Source organism: Myotis davidii, unplaced genomic scaffold (genome assembly GCF_000327345.1).
Source record: "Myotis davidii unplaced genomic scaffold, ASM32734v1 scaffold980, whole genome shotgun sequence".
Taxonomy (NCBI): Eukaryota; Metazoa; Chordata; class Mammalia; order Chiroptera; family Vespertilionidae; genus Myotis; species Myotis davidii.
In genome coordinates this window covers 59,444-75,572 of record NW_006292236.1, presented here as the reverse complement: position 1 = coordinate 75,572, position 16,129 = coordinate 59,444, and the positions used below count along the sequence as shown (strand labels likewise).

Here is a 16,129-nt window from a genome sequence, read left to right as displayed (position 1 = left end):
TTGCTAGGGACTTGCCCGGCACTTGCTCTCTACCTCTATTTGTTATCTTACTTCTATCATTGACAGTCCCTCTAGGTTGTGGGCTGCTTGCCTGTGTTCCTGAGAAGCATCTACGGTACCAGTCTATAGAGTGTGTTTTCTTTAGTGAATTACCGGTATGTTTACCGGTAATAAACTTGCACTGTTTTATGTATATGTTTGATTACATACAGCCTTGTGACAGTTTTCCTGCATGTCATAAGCATTTGAATATAAATTAAAATGTTAAAATCAAATCTGATATTGTTTTACCTTTTATTTGGTGTGTGGAAGGTGTGCGGAAGAGGGGGTAGTCTTATACGGCGAGTATATAACAAACTCTGTATTTTGAGTGGAAATGTTAGGGGGTCGTCTTATACGCCCAGTCATCTTATACGCCGGCAAATACGGTAATCATATCTTTATATGTACTAGTTAATGTTATATTGATTAGATATTTAAAGTTTTCTTTATTGAGCAAGAGAAGTATGTGTTTCTGGCCAGTGGTTTGTGGATCCCTTAATAATCATTTTTTAATGCAAAGAACCATGTAACTAAAATGTATAGTCTGATGGAGTGGCAGATCCCTGCCAAGGCTATTTGTAAAATTTCCATTGGCTTGGATGTCGTTCTCTTAGTCAAAAGTCTGAGTGGCATGCTGGAGAACATATAGCTAACTTTCTAATTCATTGCATTGAAATAGCATGGTCTATCAAATGAGATTTTTCTAAATTTAAGAGTTCGTTCATGCCATTGTAAAATTTTGCTCTTTTTCACCAATTTACTAAACTCTTGAGTAGTAGGTGATTAATCTTTGTTTCCGAAATATACCTCTTATTTATAGTAATGTGTCTTTTATGGGAAATGTAAAATCTTTAGAAGAGAAAATTAAGAAATCTTGACATGAAGTAATGTTTAGTCATTATTGCCTAAATCTGCAACCTGATTATTCTTTAAATTAAGTCTCTCAGTTTAAGGAAATATTTAAAAAATTCTCTCTTGTAACTTAAAGTGTTCTCAAATAGAATTTTAAATGTATTCTAAGGAAAAGGTAAATATTGCATGTTTTACAGTAAAAACGGAGAAGAAGACGGTACAATTTAGTGATGATGTTCAGGTAGAAACAATAGAGCCAGAGCCAGAGGAACAAGCCTTTATTGATGAAGTAAGTGATTTCCATATACCTCATTATTTTAAACTAGAGGCTCAGTGCACAAAAATTTGTGCACTCGGGCTGGATCCCTCAGCCCGGCCTGTGCCCTCTTGCAGTCTTGGACCCCTCAGGGGATGACCACCTGCTGGGTTAGGCCCGCTCCCAGGGGATTGGACCTAAGCTGGCAGTCAGACAGACATCTCTCTGGCAGCCCAGCAGCCCTCGGGGGATGTCCACTTGCCAGCGGAAAGCAGGCCTAACCTGCAGTCGGACATCCTTAGCGCTGCTGAGCAGGTGGGAAGCTTGGCTTCCTCCATCACCCGGGCAACCAAGCCTCCTGTTTGCTCCAGCTCTGTGGCTGCTGGCTGCCATCTTGGTTGGATTAATTTGCATATAGTTGCTCTGGTTGGCTGGTGGGCATAGCTTAGGGAATAGCAAAGGTATGGTCAGTTAGCATCTTTGTCTTTTATTAGTGTAGATTTCTGCTTAATGTTTTACAGAATGGATATATCATGATTTTTTAATTCTGTTTTTGGACAGTGAGTTTGTTTTTAGTTTTTTTCTGGTGTTTTTTTGCTATTACGAACACTTATGAGATTTTAAAAATATATTTCAAATAATGTGTAATTGTTTTATTTTAAAATGTTTGTACTTAATGCTCTGGAAATTATATTCTTGGTAACATTTTAAACTTATGATGAAAAATGAGAAGTTACCTTTAAAATATGTGAAGGAATTAATAAGTTTTTAGCCTTCTTTTAGGGGAGTCAGAGCAGAAAGTTTGAGGAGTGTTCTTTTACAGAAATAGATTGTAGAAGACTGCTAGGAGCCAAGGAATCCAACTGGATTAGGGAAAATTAATTAGCGGATTGCATTACATAAGAAATGCGTGTAGAGGTGAGGGATCTCTCTAGAAACCTTATTTCTCTGTTAGTAGGTAATTTCAGATAGAGTATAGTATTCTGTAAACACAGCAAAAATTATCCAGGTATTAGTGGCTCTCACTCTTACCAACTATAACCACCTCCCTCCACGCCCCCCTCCCCCCCTTTTTTTTTTTTTGCTGTAGGAAAACTTTACTGACATATGCCTTCTTTTTTGAACTGCTTGAAATGAAAGTTGAATCTTTTACAATGAAAAATAGTACCCATTTCAAAACATAAAATCCTTTTGCCTTCAGAGTTTTCTTATATGCTGTGTCACTTTTACTCTCTAGTAATTAATCCATCTCTCAAACTGTTCTTCTATATATAACACAGAGTTTTTGTTTAAATAATTGCTATGCTTTGAATTGGTCTTCTTTACATTATTTACCTAATGTACATATGTTTAATAGTATAACCCTGTAAAAACCATGCATGGGGAAAAGCTTGTAATTATTATAGTATTCATTGGTATGCTATGTAAGATTTATATTTTGTTTTTAAAAAATCTACATATAAATACATATGTACTTATATAATGTATAGAGGTACTAATGTAAAGATGGTTTCATTAGTCCCGTTGGTGATTAAAAGATTCTAAAATATGTGTAAGTCACTGCCTTGAGATGCTTTCCAGCCTTTCCCACGTAGAAGAATAGAGAGACCACAAACTGAAACATTGGTAGCAAGAAAATGTAGACGAAGTCTTGATGGCCCTACTTAGAAAGAGAACAGCTGTAATATAGCTGAGCTATGCCTTTCTAAAACAGCTGTTGTATTCACCCTGGGGGAGAAGTAATAACTGAGTTGTTAGTCATAAGTAATGCCATCGTGAGAGAGAGGTTACACCTGTCAGCATGTCAAGGCTAGGCTGCTTCAAAACAGAGTGAAATTCACTACCATGAAATTAGGTTGAAGAGCTCACATATTGTAAGTTTAAATGTGGCTCTATTCTCTTTAAGAGAATCATTGAGGACTAAAAAACAAGTAGGTAGAGCTTTCGAGGCTCTGACTTCACAGGGTACTTAAAGAGAGTACACAGATATTAACCACATAAAAACAAAATTGGAGTCTACATATCTGAATTACAAAAGTTCTTATCCATTATCTAATTAACAAAGTGCGAACATATTGTTTCGTAATGACTAGTTGCTTTTTATATTAACAATTTAATTCCTGTAGGACAAAATGGACCAGTTGCTACAGATGTTGCAAAGTACAGATCCCAGTGATGATCAGCCAGATCTTCCGGAGTTACTTCATCTTGAAGGTAAACCTCGTTTTTCATTTATCTTCCAAATAAAGGATAATTAGAGGTTATATCTACTGTTCTGTTACAGAATGGTTCATATTTAAATAAAATTGAGAATGATACAAAACATGTTTACATTCCACACTCTTCTGTGACTCAGTCTCACGTTTATATGCTATTTGAAACTTTGATAGAATTTACATTCTTTTTAAAATATATATATTTTTATTGATTTTTTACAGAGAGGAAGGGAGAGGGATAGAGAGCCAGGAACATCCATGAGAGAGAAACATCGATCAGCTGCCTCCTGCACACCCCCCACTGGGGATGTGCCTGCAACCAAGGCACATGCCCTTGACCAGAACCGAACCTGGGACCCTTCAGTCTGCAGGCTGATGCTCCATCCAGTGAGCCAAACCAGTCAGGGCAGAATTCACATTCTTATACATTTCTATAGAAATTAAATATATTATTTAAAATACTCAAATATTTTATTCAACATTTTAGAATAAAATTCTAAAGCAACATTTTTTTGCTACCAATGTTTCAGTTTGTGGTCTCTCTATTTTTCTACGTTGTAAAATAAATATTGGTATTTTAATATTTTTGAGATCAAGAAAATAAATCTTGGGGTCTCTTTATTAATATCATTTTTATTACTCCAAATTACATCTTGTATTTCTTATATGAATATTCATCAGAGATTTGCTTTCCTTTGTTGTGTTTTCTTATATTTCTTCAAATCTTCTCACCTTAGCAATGTGTCACCAGATGGGACCTCTTATTGATGAAAAACTGGAAGATATTGATAGGTAAAAGAGCATGTGCCCTCTATATTGTGTACCTTCTTCCCTGAAGTTCTCTGTAAACTACCTACTGGAATAGAGCTGCCATTATAATTTATTTTATTACTAGTTTATTTATTTATTTCTATCGTGTTATATTTTATATTTTAATTTTTTTATCTTATTTCATTTGAATTTTTCATTTTCAGTTTTTAATATTTTCTATTTTTATATGCCAAAGGAACCAGTCTGCATTTACTTGTTTTCTACTAAATGTGGGAATTTGAATTAGACCCAACTCTCTTTTTTTATTTTTGTTTAAGGTGAGGATTTATTTGACCTTCACTATATTAGCCTTTTTTAAAAATAAGGGTTAACTATTATAATCATGAGTGACATTACCAGAGCCCAAATGACCCATCTATTATAATCTCGAGAAACCTAGATATTTCAAAGTAAAGTCAACTACAATAAGTTCTCCCAGCACAGTACCTAAATCTGAGTTTTGATTGCCTTGGAGCTAAAATACAGGATATTTTCTGTCACAAGGTAAATTTTTAATAATGTCTATATCACTTTCTGCTATTTTGATATGCCTTATTATTTAGAATATTGTACTATTTAAATAGCAGTTATGTTTCAAATTATTGTATAATATTTCAGAAAACATTCAGAACTCTCAGAACTTAATGTTAAAGTGATGGAGGCACTTTCATTGTATACCAAGCTAATGAATGAAGATCCAATGTATTCCATGTATGCAAAATTACAGAATCAGCAGTATTATATGCAGTCATCTGGTGTTTCTGCCTCTCAGGTAAGCTTTTAAAAAAAGTATATCATTTTAAATTCTCAAATATTTGAGAATATTTGGAATAGCTGTGTTTTTATAGAATTTTAAAAGAAACTTTTACTTGACAAATATAGTGTATACTATACCATTATACCAGTGGTTTATTTTAAATATATTTTTATTGATTTCAGAGAGTGGAAGGGAGAAGGGGAGAGAGATAGAAATATCAATGATGATATTTCTCTTGCATGCCCCACATCGGGGATTGAGCCTGCAACCTGGGCATGTGCTCTGACCTGGAAATCAAACTGTGACTTACTGGTTCATAGGTTGATGCTCAGCCACTAAGCCATGCCAGCCATGCCCAATAGTTCTTTTTTAAAAAATTATTTTTCTGTAGGAATATCCAGCAGAATCATCCATCAAACTTTTTGAAAAAGTACAGATGCTTTGATTCCATCCAGACTTGTTGAAGCAGAATCTTCAGGAGGGAGGCCCAAATGTGTGCATATTTTTAAAGATTTATATGTAATTATCTGGTTAAGAACTGCAGTTTTTTTGTCTCAGTAAAATTTCTAATTATTACTAAATTCTTCTGACTATGTACGGTGTTCAGTTTTATAGTGAGCTGCTTTAATCTGTTTTTCACTCCCTTCCTTTACATAACACATGTAATGCAATACAGAGCCCTTTCCCTCTTTTTCTTTTTTGGTAATCTTCACCCAAGGATATTTTCCCCATGATTTTTAGAGAGAATATAAAGGAGAGGGGGGAGATAGAGAGAAATATCGACGTCAGAGAGTCACATCAATTGGTTGCTTCCTGCTTGTGCCCTGACCAGGGCTGGGGATCGAACCTGCACCCAGGTAACATGCCCTTAACTGGGAATTGAACCCATGACCCTTTGGTGCACAGGCCGATGCTTTATCCACCGAGCAATATAGGCCAGGGCCCTTTCCCTCTTTTCACCTCAAATAACTATTTGAAGAGCTCTTTTTCCACAAACTCAGTAAGTTCAGGATATAGGGAGTAATTCGCCAGGCACTTCATTTTATCCATGTAGAGTGGTATAAACATTATATAGATTAATTTTTGTTCTTAGAATAGTCAATTTTCTCTGAAATGAGGGGCCACAACCCTGGAGATATGCAACCGTGCCTGAGTAACATGTGGCTAGATGATTCCTACTCACAGGTGTTGATATCAGTTTGAGCCAAAGAAACGCCCAAAAACCTTTCATGTTCAGTTTGAAAAGTACAAAAAAAATGCACTCATGAGGACCAGAATAGCTGTGTTTACAATGAAGACCTTTTGGATTCTGATGCATGGGAAGTGTGTTAGGACTTAAGAGAGGTGCTGAGATGATTGAGCCTTGTCTCCTGATGGTTGTGTTACTATCTTTACAACTGGTAAAAAAGCCTTACTACATAGGTAGTGGCATTCTGTTATCAAACTTATGAAATGGAAGGATTTAAAGAATACTACAGAAAACTAGAATATTATGTGTTTTAAGACTTTTGGAATTTAAGGCTTCAATCTCTTTCGATTCAGACAAGTATAGTTTTTGGATGCAAAAACAATGGCCCAAGGGCTAAATCCAGCCTCCCATCTGTTTAAATAAGCTTTTATTGAAATGCAGCCATTCTCTTTTGTTTATTAATTGTTTCTGGCTACTTTCTATATGGGTCAAATTCAGTAGTTGTGACAGAAACCATATGGCCTACAAAGCCTAAAATATTTACTATCAGAACTTTTACAAAAATGTTTGCTGACTAACCCTACTTTAGAAAGTTAGTTTGTTCTGTATTCAGTAAACTGTAATTTAAAACATATAAATTTTATCTATAAGCAGATGCAGTCTATTGATACAAACAGTCAATTCAAAGACACTTCTTAGACATCCTTTGGAATTCCTTTTAGGGAAGAACTTAAAATATCAACATGGAAAAAGAGACTATATTAGTATAAAGTTTCAAGTTAAGTTCCTTTACTACTTTTGGATAGAGGTAAACATGAATTTAGCCAATGTTTACCTAAGAATTAAAATAATCAGAAGCCAACTTCACTGAAAAATATTTTTTAAATGCCTGTTAACTGAAGTAACTATGAAAAAAGATTTCAGGGATATAATTGTTCTTTTTATTAACTGAATGTCTCTACAAAAGGTTTGGCATGCTTACTAAAATCTTAGAAAATCTAATATGTTATCATGAACTGTTCTAGGTATATCCAGGGCCTCAAAGTGGTACTTACCTGCTTGCAGGGAATGCCCAGATGAGCCATCTCCAGAGCTATAGTCTTCCTCCAGAGCAATTGTCTTCCCTCAGCCAAGGAGCAGTTCAACCCTCTGCAAACCCTGCCCTTCCTGCTCAGCAGACTCAGGCTTCTTACCCTAGGTAATTTGATTATTGACTGTTACTTGGAGTTAATGCTATTAAAATTCTTTTCTTTGTAATATCTTTAAAAAATTTTTTAAATTTTAGAGAGAGGAGAAAAGAGAGAGATGCGAGGTGAGAGAGAGATATCGATCTATTGCCTTCCATAAGTACCAGAGAGAGAAAGGTGAGAGAGAAACATAATCCGTTGCCTCCAGGAAGTACCCGAACCGTGGATTAAACCCAAAACCTGGGTATGTGCCATGACCAGGAATCAGACCCCACCACCTTTCAGGTTTGAGCCACACTGGTCAGGGCAAAATTCTTAAGTTCCCGTGATCATCTGTAACCAGAACTGGATAAGAAACTCCAGAAAAGATGCCATCACTGATACCTGTTTGTGGTGATGAGTGAGTTCTACAGGAACCCCTGCAGTATTGCAGCAATAGCCAGCAAGCCAGTTCTCTCTCTTACTGCCTCACTGAACTGCTGTATTCTGATTCTAACTTTGTCATAATTTGTTTTTATTCGAGTCCGTGGTGGTATTTGCTAAGGATTTTAATGAAACTTAGATTTGATAACTATATATTGTTTTTCACAAATTTCATAAAAATCTAAATACTTTTTTTAAAAAATATATTTTATTGATTTTTTACAGAGAGGAAGGGAGAGAGATATAGAGTTAGAAACATCGATGAGAGAGAAACATCGATCAGCTGCCTCCTGCACATCTCCCACTGGGGATGTGCCCGCAACCCAGGTACATGCCCTTGACCGGAATCGAACCCGGGACCCTTCAGTCCGCAGGCAGATGCTCAATCCACTGAGCCAAACCGGTTTTGGCAAAATCTAAATACTTTTATCATTATTATTTCAGAATTTATGTCAGAAAGACACATATTTCCTTCTTTTTGACCTGTGTTGGAGTTTAGTATATACCACAGCAAAATATATCATTTGAAAAGAGATGGGTTTTTTACCCTGTGGTCCATGGAGCAAATATCTGAATATAAAATGATTGGCTCATTGTTTTGGCCATTTACTTATATTATCCTCTATCACACAGTTAAATGATTATATATTATGTAATTTATAATTACATAAATGTCTTTTTCTGCTTCTGTGTGAATCTAAGCTGAAGCCTTTCCCTCAAAACAAATAAAAGGCAGACTTTAGAGTTCATCAATTTGTAATTCTAGAAGTCATGTTATTCTGACTCACATTAGAAGTATCTTGGTGGCACAGGTGCAATTTCTAGAAAACTTTTCTTCAGTAGTGGGGTTGCCCGTGAATGCTCCTATACTGTCCTTACTGTTGTATTACTCATCCTCAAAAGAGTCATACTCTGGGGATGCTTAGGGATTCACAAGCATTATTTGCTGGTCACCTCTAGTAATCTCGGAGTGAGGAAGCTATTAGAGCATCAAAAAACAGGATACTCTCTACTGAAAGTAGCTCAGAAAAAAAATGTTAGGTAGAACTCTTTCTGCCCCAGGACTTTTTTTTTTAAGCTGAAATTTGGTGAAATGAATACCCTTACATGGAAAAGAAGCAAACAGGTGGGGAGCAGCTATTGTTAGCATACTGTCTTAAAAACCAGATACAAAGTGAGTAGAGGTAGGTATTGTTGAGAAATCAGCCAGTGTGCATGAGTTATGTAGGAATCTCTTAGGTATTTTAGTGTCATCCAGAAATGCTGCCTCTTTCCCAGCTGGTCCTCTGTTACTGTGTCGCATGCTGCTGTAGCTGCCTTGTTCCTTGTTCCTTGAGACCCATTCTTAGTTCAGGGCCTTGAGAAATTTCCTTGTAAATGATAGCTGTAACACCTTGTTGCTGTTTTCTGGGCATTGTTCTGTCTGCTTCCATAGCTTGGATGTGAAATATCTGATGCAGGGCATGCACTGTAGTCCAGGGGCTAACTCTACTGATCCTGTGTGGCTATTAACGTCACCTCTCAAGAAACACATGTGCACTTCAGCAGGTGCTTTTTCCTTGACGTCTTTAGCCCTCTTTGTCTGGCTAATTCCTATTTATTGGTTCCTAGCTTTCTCTTTACTAGAACACCTTCCCACACTCCAAACACTGTTCCTGCTCTCTTGCTGTCACAGGACCCCAGCCTACTGTGTACTGTCTTGTAATCACCTTTAGACTAGTCTGTATCCCCACTAAGCTATCATATCTTGAGAGGTGGGATCAGATTAACCTTTATATCTATTGTATAACAGAGTTTTATACTTGATAAGAGCTCAGTAAATACTTGATAAATAAATGTTTAAGATAGGAATTTGAAGTGCTGTGTTGGGCCAATGAGATATATTTTTAAATTATTTACAGAGGCTTCACAAAGGCTTTGAGGCAGTTTTTAAAAACATATAAATGTATAACATAATATATAAGAACAGGGTGGGGCAAAAATAGATTAACAATTGTGAGTATACAAAACACAGATTTTATTCTTATATTATTATTTATTAATTATTGTATTATTTTCCATACCAACAGCTGTATTTGACTCAAGTTTTCTAATTGCAGATCAAGGTCAATGAGGAATTTTTTCCCCATTATGGTGGGCAGTTGTTTTTTTTTTAGTGGCCCTAGTTTGTATCTAGGAGGCAATTTCTTATTCTTTTACATATAATTTTGGTTCTAGGGTTCTTACTTTTCCAGACTATGTAATAACCTTATTATGATCTTACTGGTAATTAGGGAAGGTAGAATGGATGCAGTTTCCTAAACTCACCTAGAATGGTGATGATGGTAGTACTCAGGTGACCAAAGCTATGTACTTTCTTGTCTATTATTTCAGACTACTCTGTTAAACAGGTGTTTATTGAACATTTAGTCTGTGCCAGACACTATGCTAGACATTTGACATACAAGTGTGTGTTTCTTCCTCTCCCCACAGACACAACTGACATAAAACATTATGAAAATTTAAGATGTACAACCTGTTGTTTTGATACATTTCTATATTGTAAAATGATTATCACCATAGCATTAGCTAACACTTTCATCCTGTCATGTTGTTACTATTTCTTTTTTTTTTGTAGTGAGAACATTTAAGGTTTATTCTGAGCAACATTCAAGTATGTGATAATAGTATTATTAGGGAAAATCGCTATGCTGTACATTGGATTCCTAAACTTTTTCATCTTATAAATGGAAGTTTGTACCCTTTTTCTAGTATCTCCCCATTTTCCCCACTCTCTAACCAACATTCTACTATTCGTCCTTTTTAGATTCCACATGTGAGGTAATATAGTATTTCTTTCTCTATTTTACTTAGCGTAATGCCCTCAAGTCTCATTCAAGTTGTACAAATGGCAGAATTTTCTTTTTTCTTGTGGCTGAATAATATTCCAGAGAGGGGGAGGGGAGGGAGGGAGGGAAGGGAAGGACGGAAGGAGGGAGGGTAGAGAGAGAGAGGGAGAGAGATAGAGAGAGAACGAACACGTACACATACACTGCATCTTCTTTACCCATTCATCTGTTGATGGATGCTCATATTGGATGCTCATGAGGTTGTTTCCATATTTTGGCTGTTTTGAGTAATGTTGGAGTGAACATGGGGGTGCAGATTTCCTAAAGATCCTGATTTCAGTTCTTTGGGATATATACTCATAAATGGACTGCTGAGTCATATGGAACTTTCATTTTTTAAAAATATGTTTTTATTGATTTTAGAGAGATAGAAACATTGATAAGAGAGAAACATGGTTCGGCTGCCTCCTGTAACGCGCCTTACTGGGGATCAAGCCTGCAACCCCAGGCATGTACCTGACCAGGAATCAAACTGGTGATCTCTTCTTTCAAAGGTTGATGCTCAATCATTAAGCCACATAGGCTGGGCTAGTTTTTAGTTTTTTGAGGAACCTCCATACTGTTTTCCAAGTGGCTGCACCAATTTACATTTCCACCAGTACTGCATAAGGGTTCCCTTTCTCTGCGTCCTTGCCAATACTTACCTTTTGTCTTTGATGAGAGCCATTCTAACAGGTGTGAGGTAATATCTCATTTTGGTTTTGATTTGCATTTCCCCTATAATTAGTGATATTGAGCACATTTTCTTTTCTTTTTTTAATTTAAATTCTTTATTGTTTAAATTATTACGTGAGTCTCCTTTTTCCACCATTGACCTCTCTTGGGCCACCTTCATCCCCCAGCACATTCCCTCACCCCACTACTGTCTGTGTCCATTGGTTATGCTCATATGCGTGCATACAAGTCCTTTGGTTGCTCTCTTACTCCTCCTCCTCCCCCCCTGCCTTCCCTCATAGGTTGGACAGTCTGTTCAATGCTTCTGTGTCTCTGATTCTGTTTTTGTTCATCACTTTATGTTCTTTATATTCCACAAATGAGTGAGATCATGTGATACTTATCCCCCTGCGACTGGCTTATTTTGTTGAGCACCTTTTTTTGTACCTATTGGCCTTTTGTATGTCCTCTTTGGAAAACTGTATTCATTTCCTCTGCCTATTTTTTATCTAGTAGTTAGTTTCTTTACTATTGAGTTGTATGAGTTCTTTATATATTCTTGGTATTAACCCCTAATTAGATATATGACTTACAGATATTTTCTTTTATTCATTGGTTGTGTTTTAATATATTATTGATTGTTTCTTCTGCTGTTCAAAAACTTTTTAGTTTGATGTAATCCCAGTTGTTGACTTTTGCTTTCATTTCCTGTGCCTTTGATGTCACATCCAGGAAAATTGCTGCTGAGATGATTGTCAAGGAGCCTTTTCCCTATGTTTTCGGGTAGGGATTTTATGGTTTCCAGTCTTAAATTAAGACTATGGAATGGGAAGTTGTGAAAAGACATATTACCAAAGGATTAAAGTCTATGGTGGAAGATGTGAGAGACGTACTTGCAGTTATTGTCAAAGATAATGACTGGTCCTACATATCATGTTAAGGAGCTTGTGTCTTGGAAAAGCCTCCAAGGGGATTTAAATGGCAATAAGATTGGCGAATTCATAGTTGCTGCGTTAGAAGCTAGGAGACTTTGTATATTAGACAAGAAATCATGAGTTCTAACTGTAAGACATAATGATAGAGATGAAAAAAATAATTATGGAGATTAGCAAATGATTGCATGTAGATGACAGGCTGGGGCGATAGTGCAGAGCAGATATAAGGGAGAGTAGTGGTGAATTGCTGGGTTTTGCCCTTGGGCAACTGGGTGAATGGTGGGACTGTAAGTTGAGATAAGGAATATAGTACAAACCATGAATAATTACAGTCATGGCGAACATTTATTGGGATGTCCCATGTTATTAAATGGGAAAACTGAGTATGGAGGGAGGACTACGGTACCACTTTGCTAAGATACAAAATCAGGCATTTTGGCTCCAGAGCTTAGCACTTTGTCACATTATATTGTAGCTGTATTGTTGTCCTTATCGATGTAAATAAGAACATAAAATCTGACTTCTTGTAATACTTTTTATCTCACAAAGTAACACATATAGAATGATAATGAGTGATGCCTTTCAGCATTACAGTAAAACCTCGATATAATGGACTAATACAGGCGAGGAGGTGCCCATTAAAGCCCAAGTCCATTATATAATGAAGTAGGTTTTCCAAATGTATATGTAAAAAAATTGGCAAATTAGTTTACCTGTTTTTACTTATGTAGACATGTTTGTGTAATTAAAATTTACTATGTATGAAAAGTTTAATTTCACACAAAAGCTTTCTGTATGTATTACTGTAATTTTAAATTTATACTGAATACATCTAGTAAAAGCTTGCGTTCACCAGTCACCACGAATAAACAGATGCACACGGCTGGGGCGCGGCTTAGCTCACATCGGAAGTGCTGCAGAAAGTCAGGCCAGATGACAGCAGAACCAGTTACTGCGCAGTGTGATCATGTGCTGATCAGTCCCGAACATGTTTGCCAGTGCTAACTCTTGGATTTAAATATGTAGACTGTAATTATGTAATATTTATTTATGTCGGTGAAATTACTACAGTGTTTCTGAACATAGGACCTACTAACTAAAATTTGTTAAAAATAACAGTGAATTAACAACATAAGTTGTTAACTCTAAGTTGTTAATTTAATTATAAGCAAATCTTGGTTTACAATTTTAATATTAACAGGGTGTTAATTTTCACATATGACATACATACAGACCAGAAACTTTTTCCATTAAGTCCAAAGTTCATTAAATCGAGATCCTCAAAATTGAGGGTTTATTGTACTTAAGGGACTACATTAGTGGGGGGAATGTAGCACTAAAAGACTGTCAACTTTAATAGCGAATTGTTTAATCTGTGCAGAATGCAAGGGCATTGAGTTTACCAGCAATTGATTTATAAACAATCTAGCAATTCAAGAGTTTAGAAATAGGCAGTATTTTGAAAATTGCCCAATTTATAATTTATTTTTACATTTTTAACAGAAATGTGTGTGTATGTTGGGAGAGGGAGGGAATCTCAGTGTTAAAGCTGTTAGTATTTCTCTGTATATAGCTATGCTAGTGTCCTATATATGGGAAAACTCAAATATCAGACTGGAAATGGGAAGAGAGAAAGCAGAGACAGTGAATAAAGACAGCCCTGAAGGAATGTTTTTGGTGGAATGAGAGCAGTGCCCAAGTGGAGGGCACCTTGCAAGGGAGACTGACAGCCGATGAGTTTTAGCAGGAGAGAGGGCACAGCAGATGAATGGGTGTAGGAACAGATAGCTGATGAATGTGATGGTGGGAGTAGATGGAAGGTCTCTTTTATTTGCTTTTCATTTTCAGGGCAGTAAGATAAGCAAGGTTATGAAGCTTTCATCTTTCCTAGTCCACCTCTTGTCAAGGACTGATGATTTCCATATTGCCAGATCCAGTGGTCACTTCCTTTTTGAAACACTTTCTTCACTTGACTTTGACCATTCTCTCTTAGTTTTTCTTCCAACTTATGTCTCCTCAGTCTTCTTTGCCTAGTGTTTCTCTGTCTTTTTGACTTCTAGAGTAGGACTCAAAATGTGGACTGCTTTTTTCTCTGTAGTCATTCCCTAGGGGGTCTTATTCAGGCCCACAACTCTGAACACCAGGTGTATGATGATGACCCCCAAATATGTATTTCTATTCCTAACTTTTCACTGGTCTCTAGACTTGAGTAGCTGACCATGGAATATCTTCCGAGATATCTCACTTTACATGTCCAAAACATATTTTGATTCTCCTTCCCCAAATTTATTGTAGTCCTTATCTGCCATCTGTCTTTTTAGTGAATGGCCACTCTACCAGTTATTTCTTCCAATCATTCAGTTCTAAAACCTCAGGCATTCTTGGCCACTCTACCAATTAGCATGGATAGTAATGCCTTCAAAATCATACCTTTCTTCTTTTCACCAAATCTATCATGGCACTAGCCACCTGTCAGCTCTTACCTGGATAATTGTAAAAGCCTTCAGTCAGATATCCTTGCATATCCTTGGCCCACAGTGAGTCTGTTAAAACCTAAGTCAAATCACATCATTCTTCTGTCCAGAATCAGTGTCTTTCCATCTCACTCAAATATAATCCAGAATCCTTAGTATGGCCTCCAAGGCACTGTTTATCTAAGGCTCCTCTCCCCTTTAATTCTGCCACTTTATTGTCTTATGCAACTTATCTCCTTTCTCACTCTGCTTCTGCCAGCATGGCCTCCTTTCTGGTCCTTGAACATGCCTGGCATTTTGTTTTCTCAAAGGATTCTGTGCTTGCCATTCTTTTTGCTTGATCAGCTTATATTCCTATATAATTCGCTATTAAAGTTGACAGTCTTTTAGTGGCTCCCTCTCTCACTTCTTTCAGGTCTCTGCTTAAATTTTTCCCTTATCTGAAATGCCTTCCCCTACCACACTGTAAAAGCCAGAATCTCTTCTCTCAGGGACTCTTGGTCCTCCTAATATGCATTATTTTTCTTCATACCAGTTATTACCACTTGACATATTATAAATTAGTTTATCATTTTTTTCTTCTACTAGAATTAGAATGTAACTTCATGATGGTGGGAATTTCCCCCCCCCCTTTTTTTTTTTTTACTATATCCCAGTGCCTAAAATAGCACATTTGACACATAATATTTGACACATTACGGGTATTTAATAAATATTTACTGAATGGGTATTTAATGAATAGCTTCCTGTTTATCTCTAAATGGGTAAGTTAGTCAATATTGATTTGAGTGTTTTTTCCCTTCCACAGCTCAATGGTCAGTTCTGTTCAAGGAAATACATATCCCAGCCAGGCGTCAGTGTATAGTCCTCCTCCTGCTGCTGCTACTGCTGATGTCACTATATACCAGAATGCAGGAACTAGTATGTCCCATGTGCCAAACTATAGTTTAACGTCATCAGCACTGCCTCAACCAGGAGGCAGTCAACAGCCACCTCAGCCACAGCAACCATATTCTCAGAAGGCTCTGCTATAGGATTTGGGATTCCTCTTTGATCTGCTAAATGCCGCTGACAATGTTAGAGATTCTTTTGATATCTTAAGGTTTGTTTATCCTCAGCTTATAGGAATCTGTCGTGGTCAACAAGTTCAAATATTCAAGATTATGTTGTCAAGAAGGTAGAACTCTCTTCAGTTTGCATTGACTTTTCAGAGGTTCTCCCACTCCACCCCACCCCTCCCAGAGGAATGAAACTACTTACAACATTTAATTCTTTTCATCATATGAAAGAATTGATATAAGATTATTTGTCTCATAAAATTACCTGGTCTGCAAGAAGTCAAACTTAACAAAAATTGTTGTGGCAAATATTATGTACATATATTGCTGTGTAACTTCATTAGTGGCCATTTTTGAATCACAATGGTGATCATGTGAATATATTTAA

The 16,129-nt window shown here is 36.6% G+C and overlaps 1 protein-coding gene across 3 annotated transcripts in view; it reads left to right on the top strand.

Annotated features, from left to right (window-relative positions):
- The window catches only part of STAM (signal transducing adaptor molecule), a 62,289-nt gene extending 46,166 nt beyond the window's left edge, over positions 1–16,123 (top strand). For all 3 annotated transcript variants that reach the window (XM_006765664.2, XM_015565281.1, XM_006765665.2), the window contains 6 exons: positions 1,092–1,183; positions 3,277–3,364; positions 4,104–4,158; positions 4,795–4,948; positions 7,148–7,320; positions 15,492–16,123. In XM_006765664.2, the coding sequence (XP_006765727.1) occupies positions 1,092–1,183; positions 3,277–3,364; positions 4,104–4,158; positions 4,795–4,948; positions 7,148–7,320; positions 15,492–15,717 (788 nt within the window). In that variant the 3' untranslated portion in view covers positions 15,718–16,123. The remainder of the gene's footprint in view (positions 1–1,091; positions 1,184–3,276; positions 3,365–4,103; positions 4,159–4,794; positions 4,949–7,147; positions 7,321–15,491) is intronic.
- Positions 16,124–16,129: the final 6 nt, after the last annotated feature.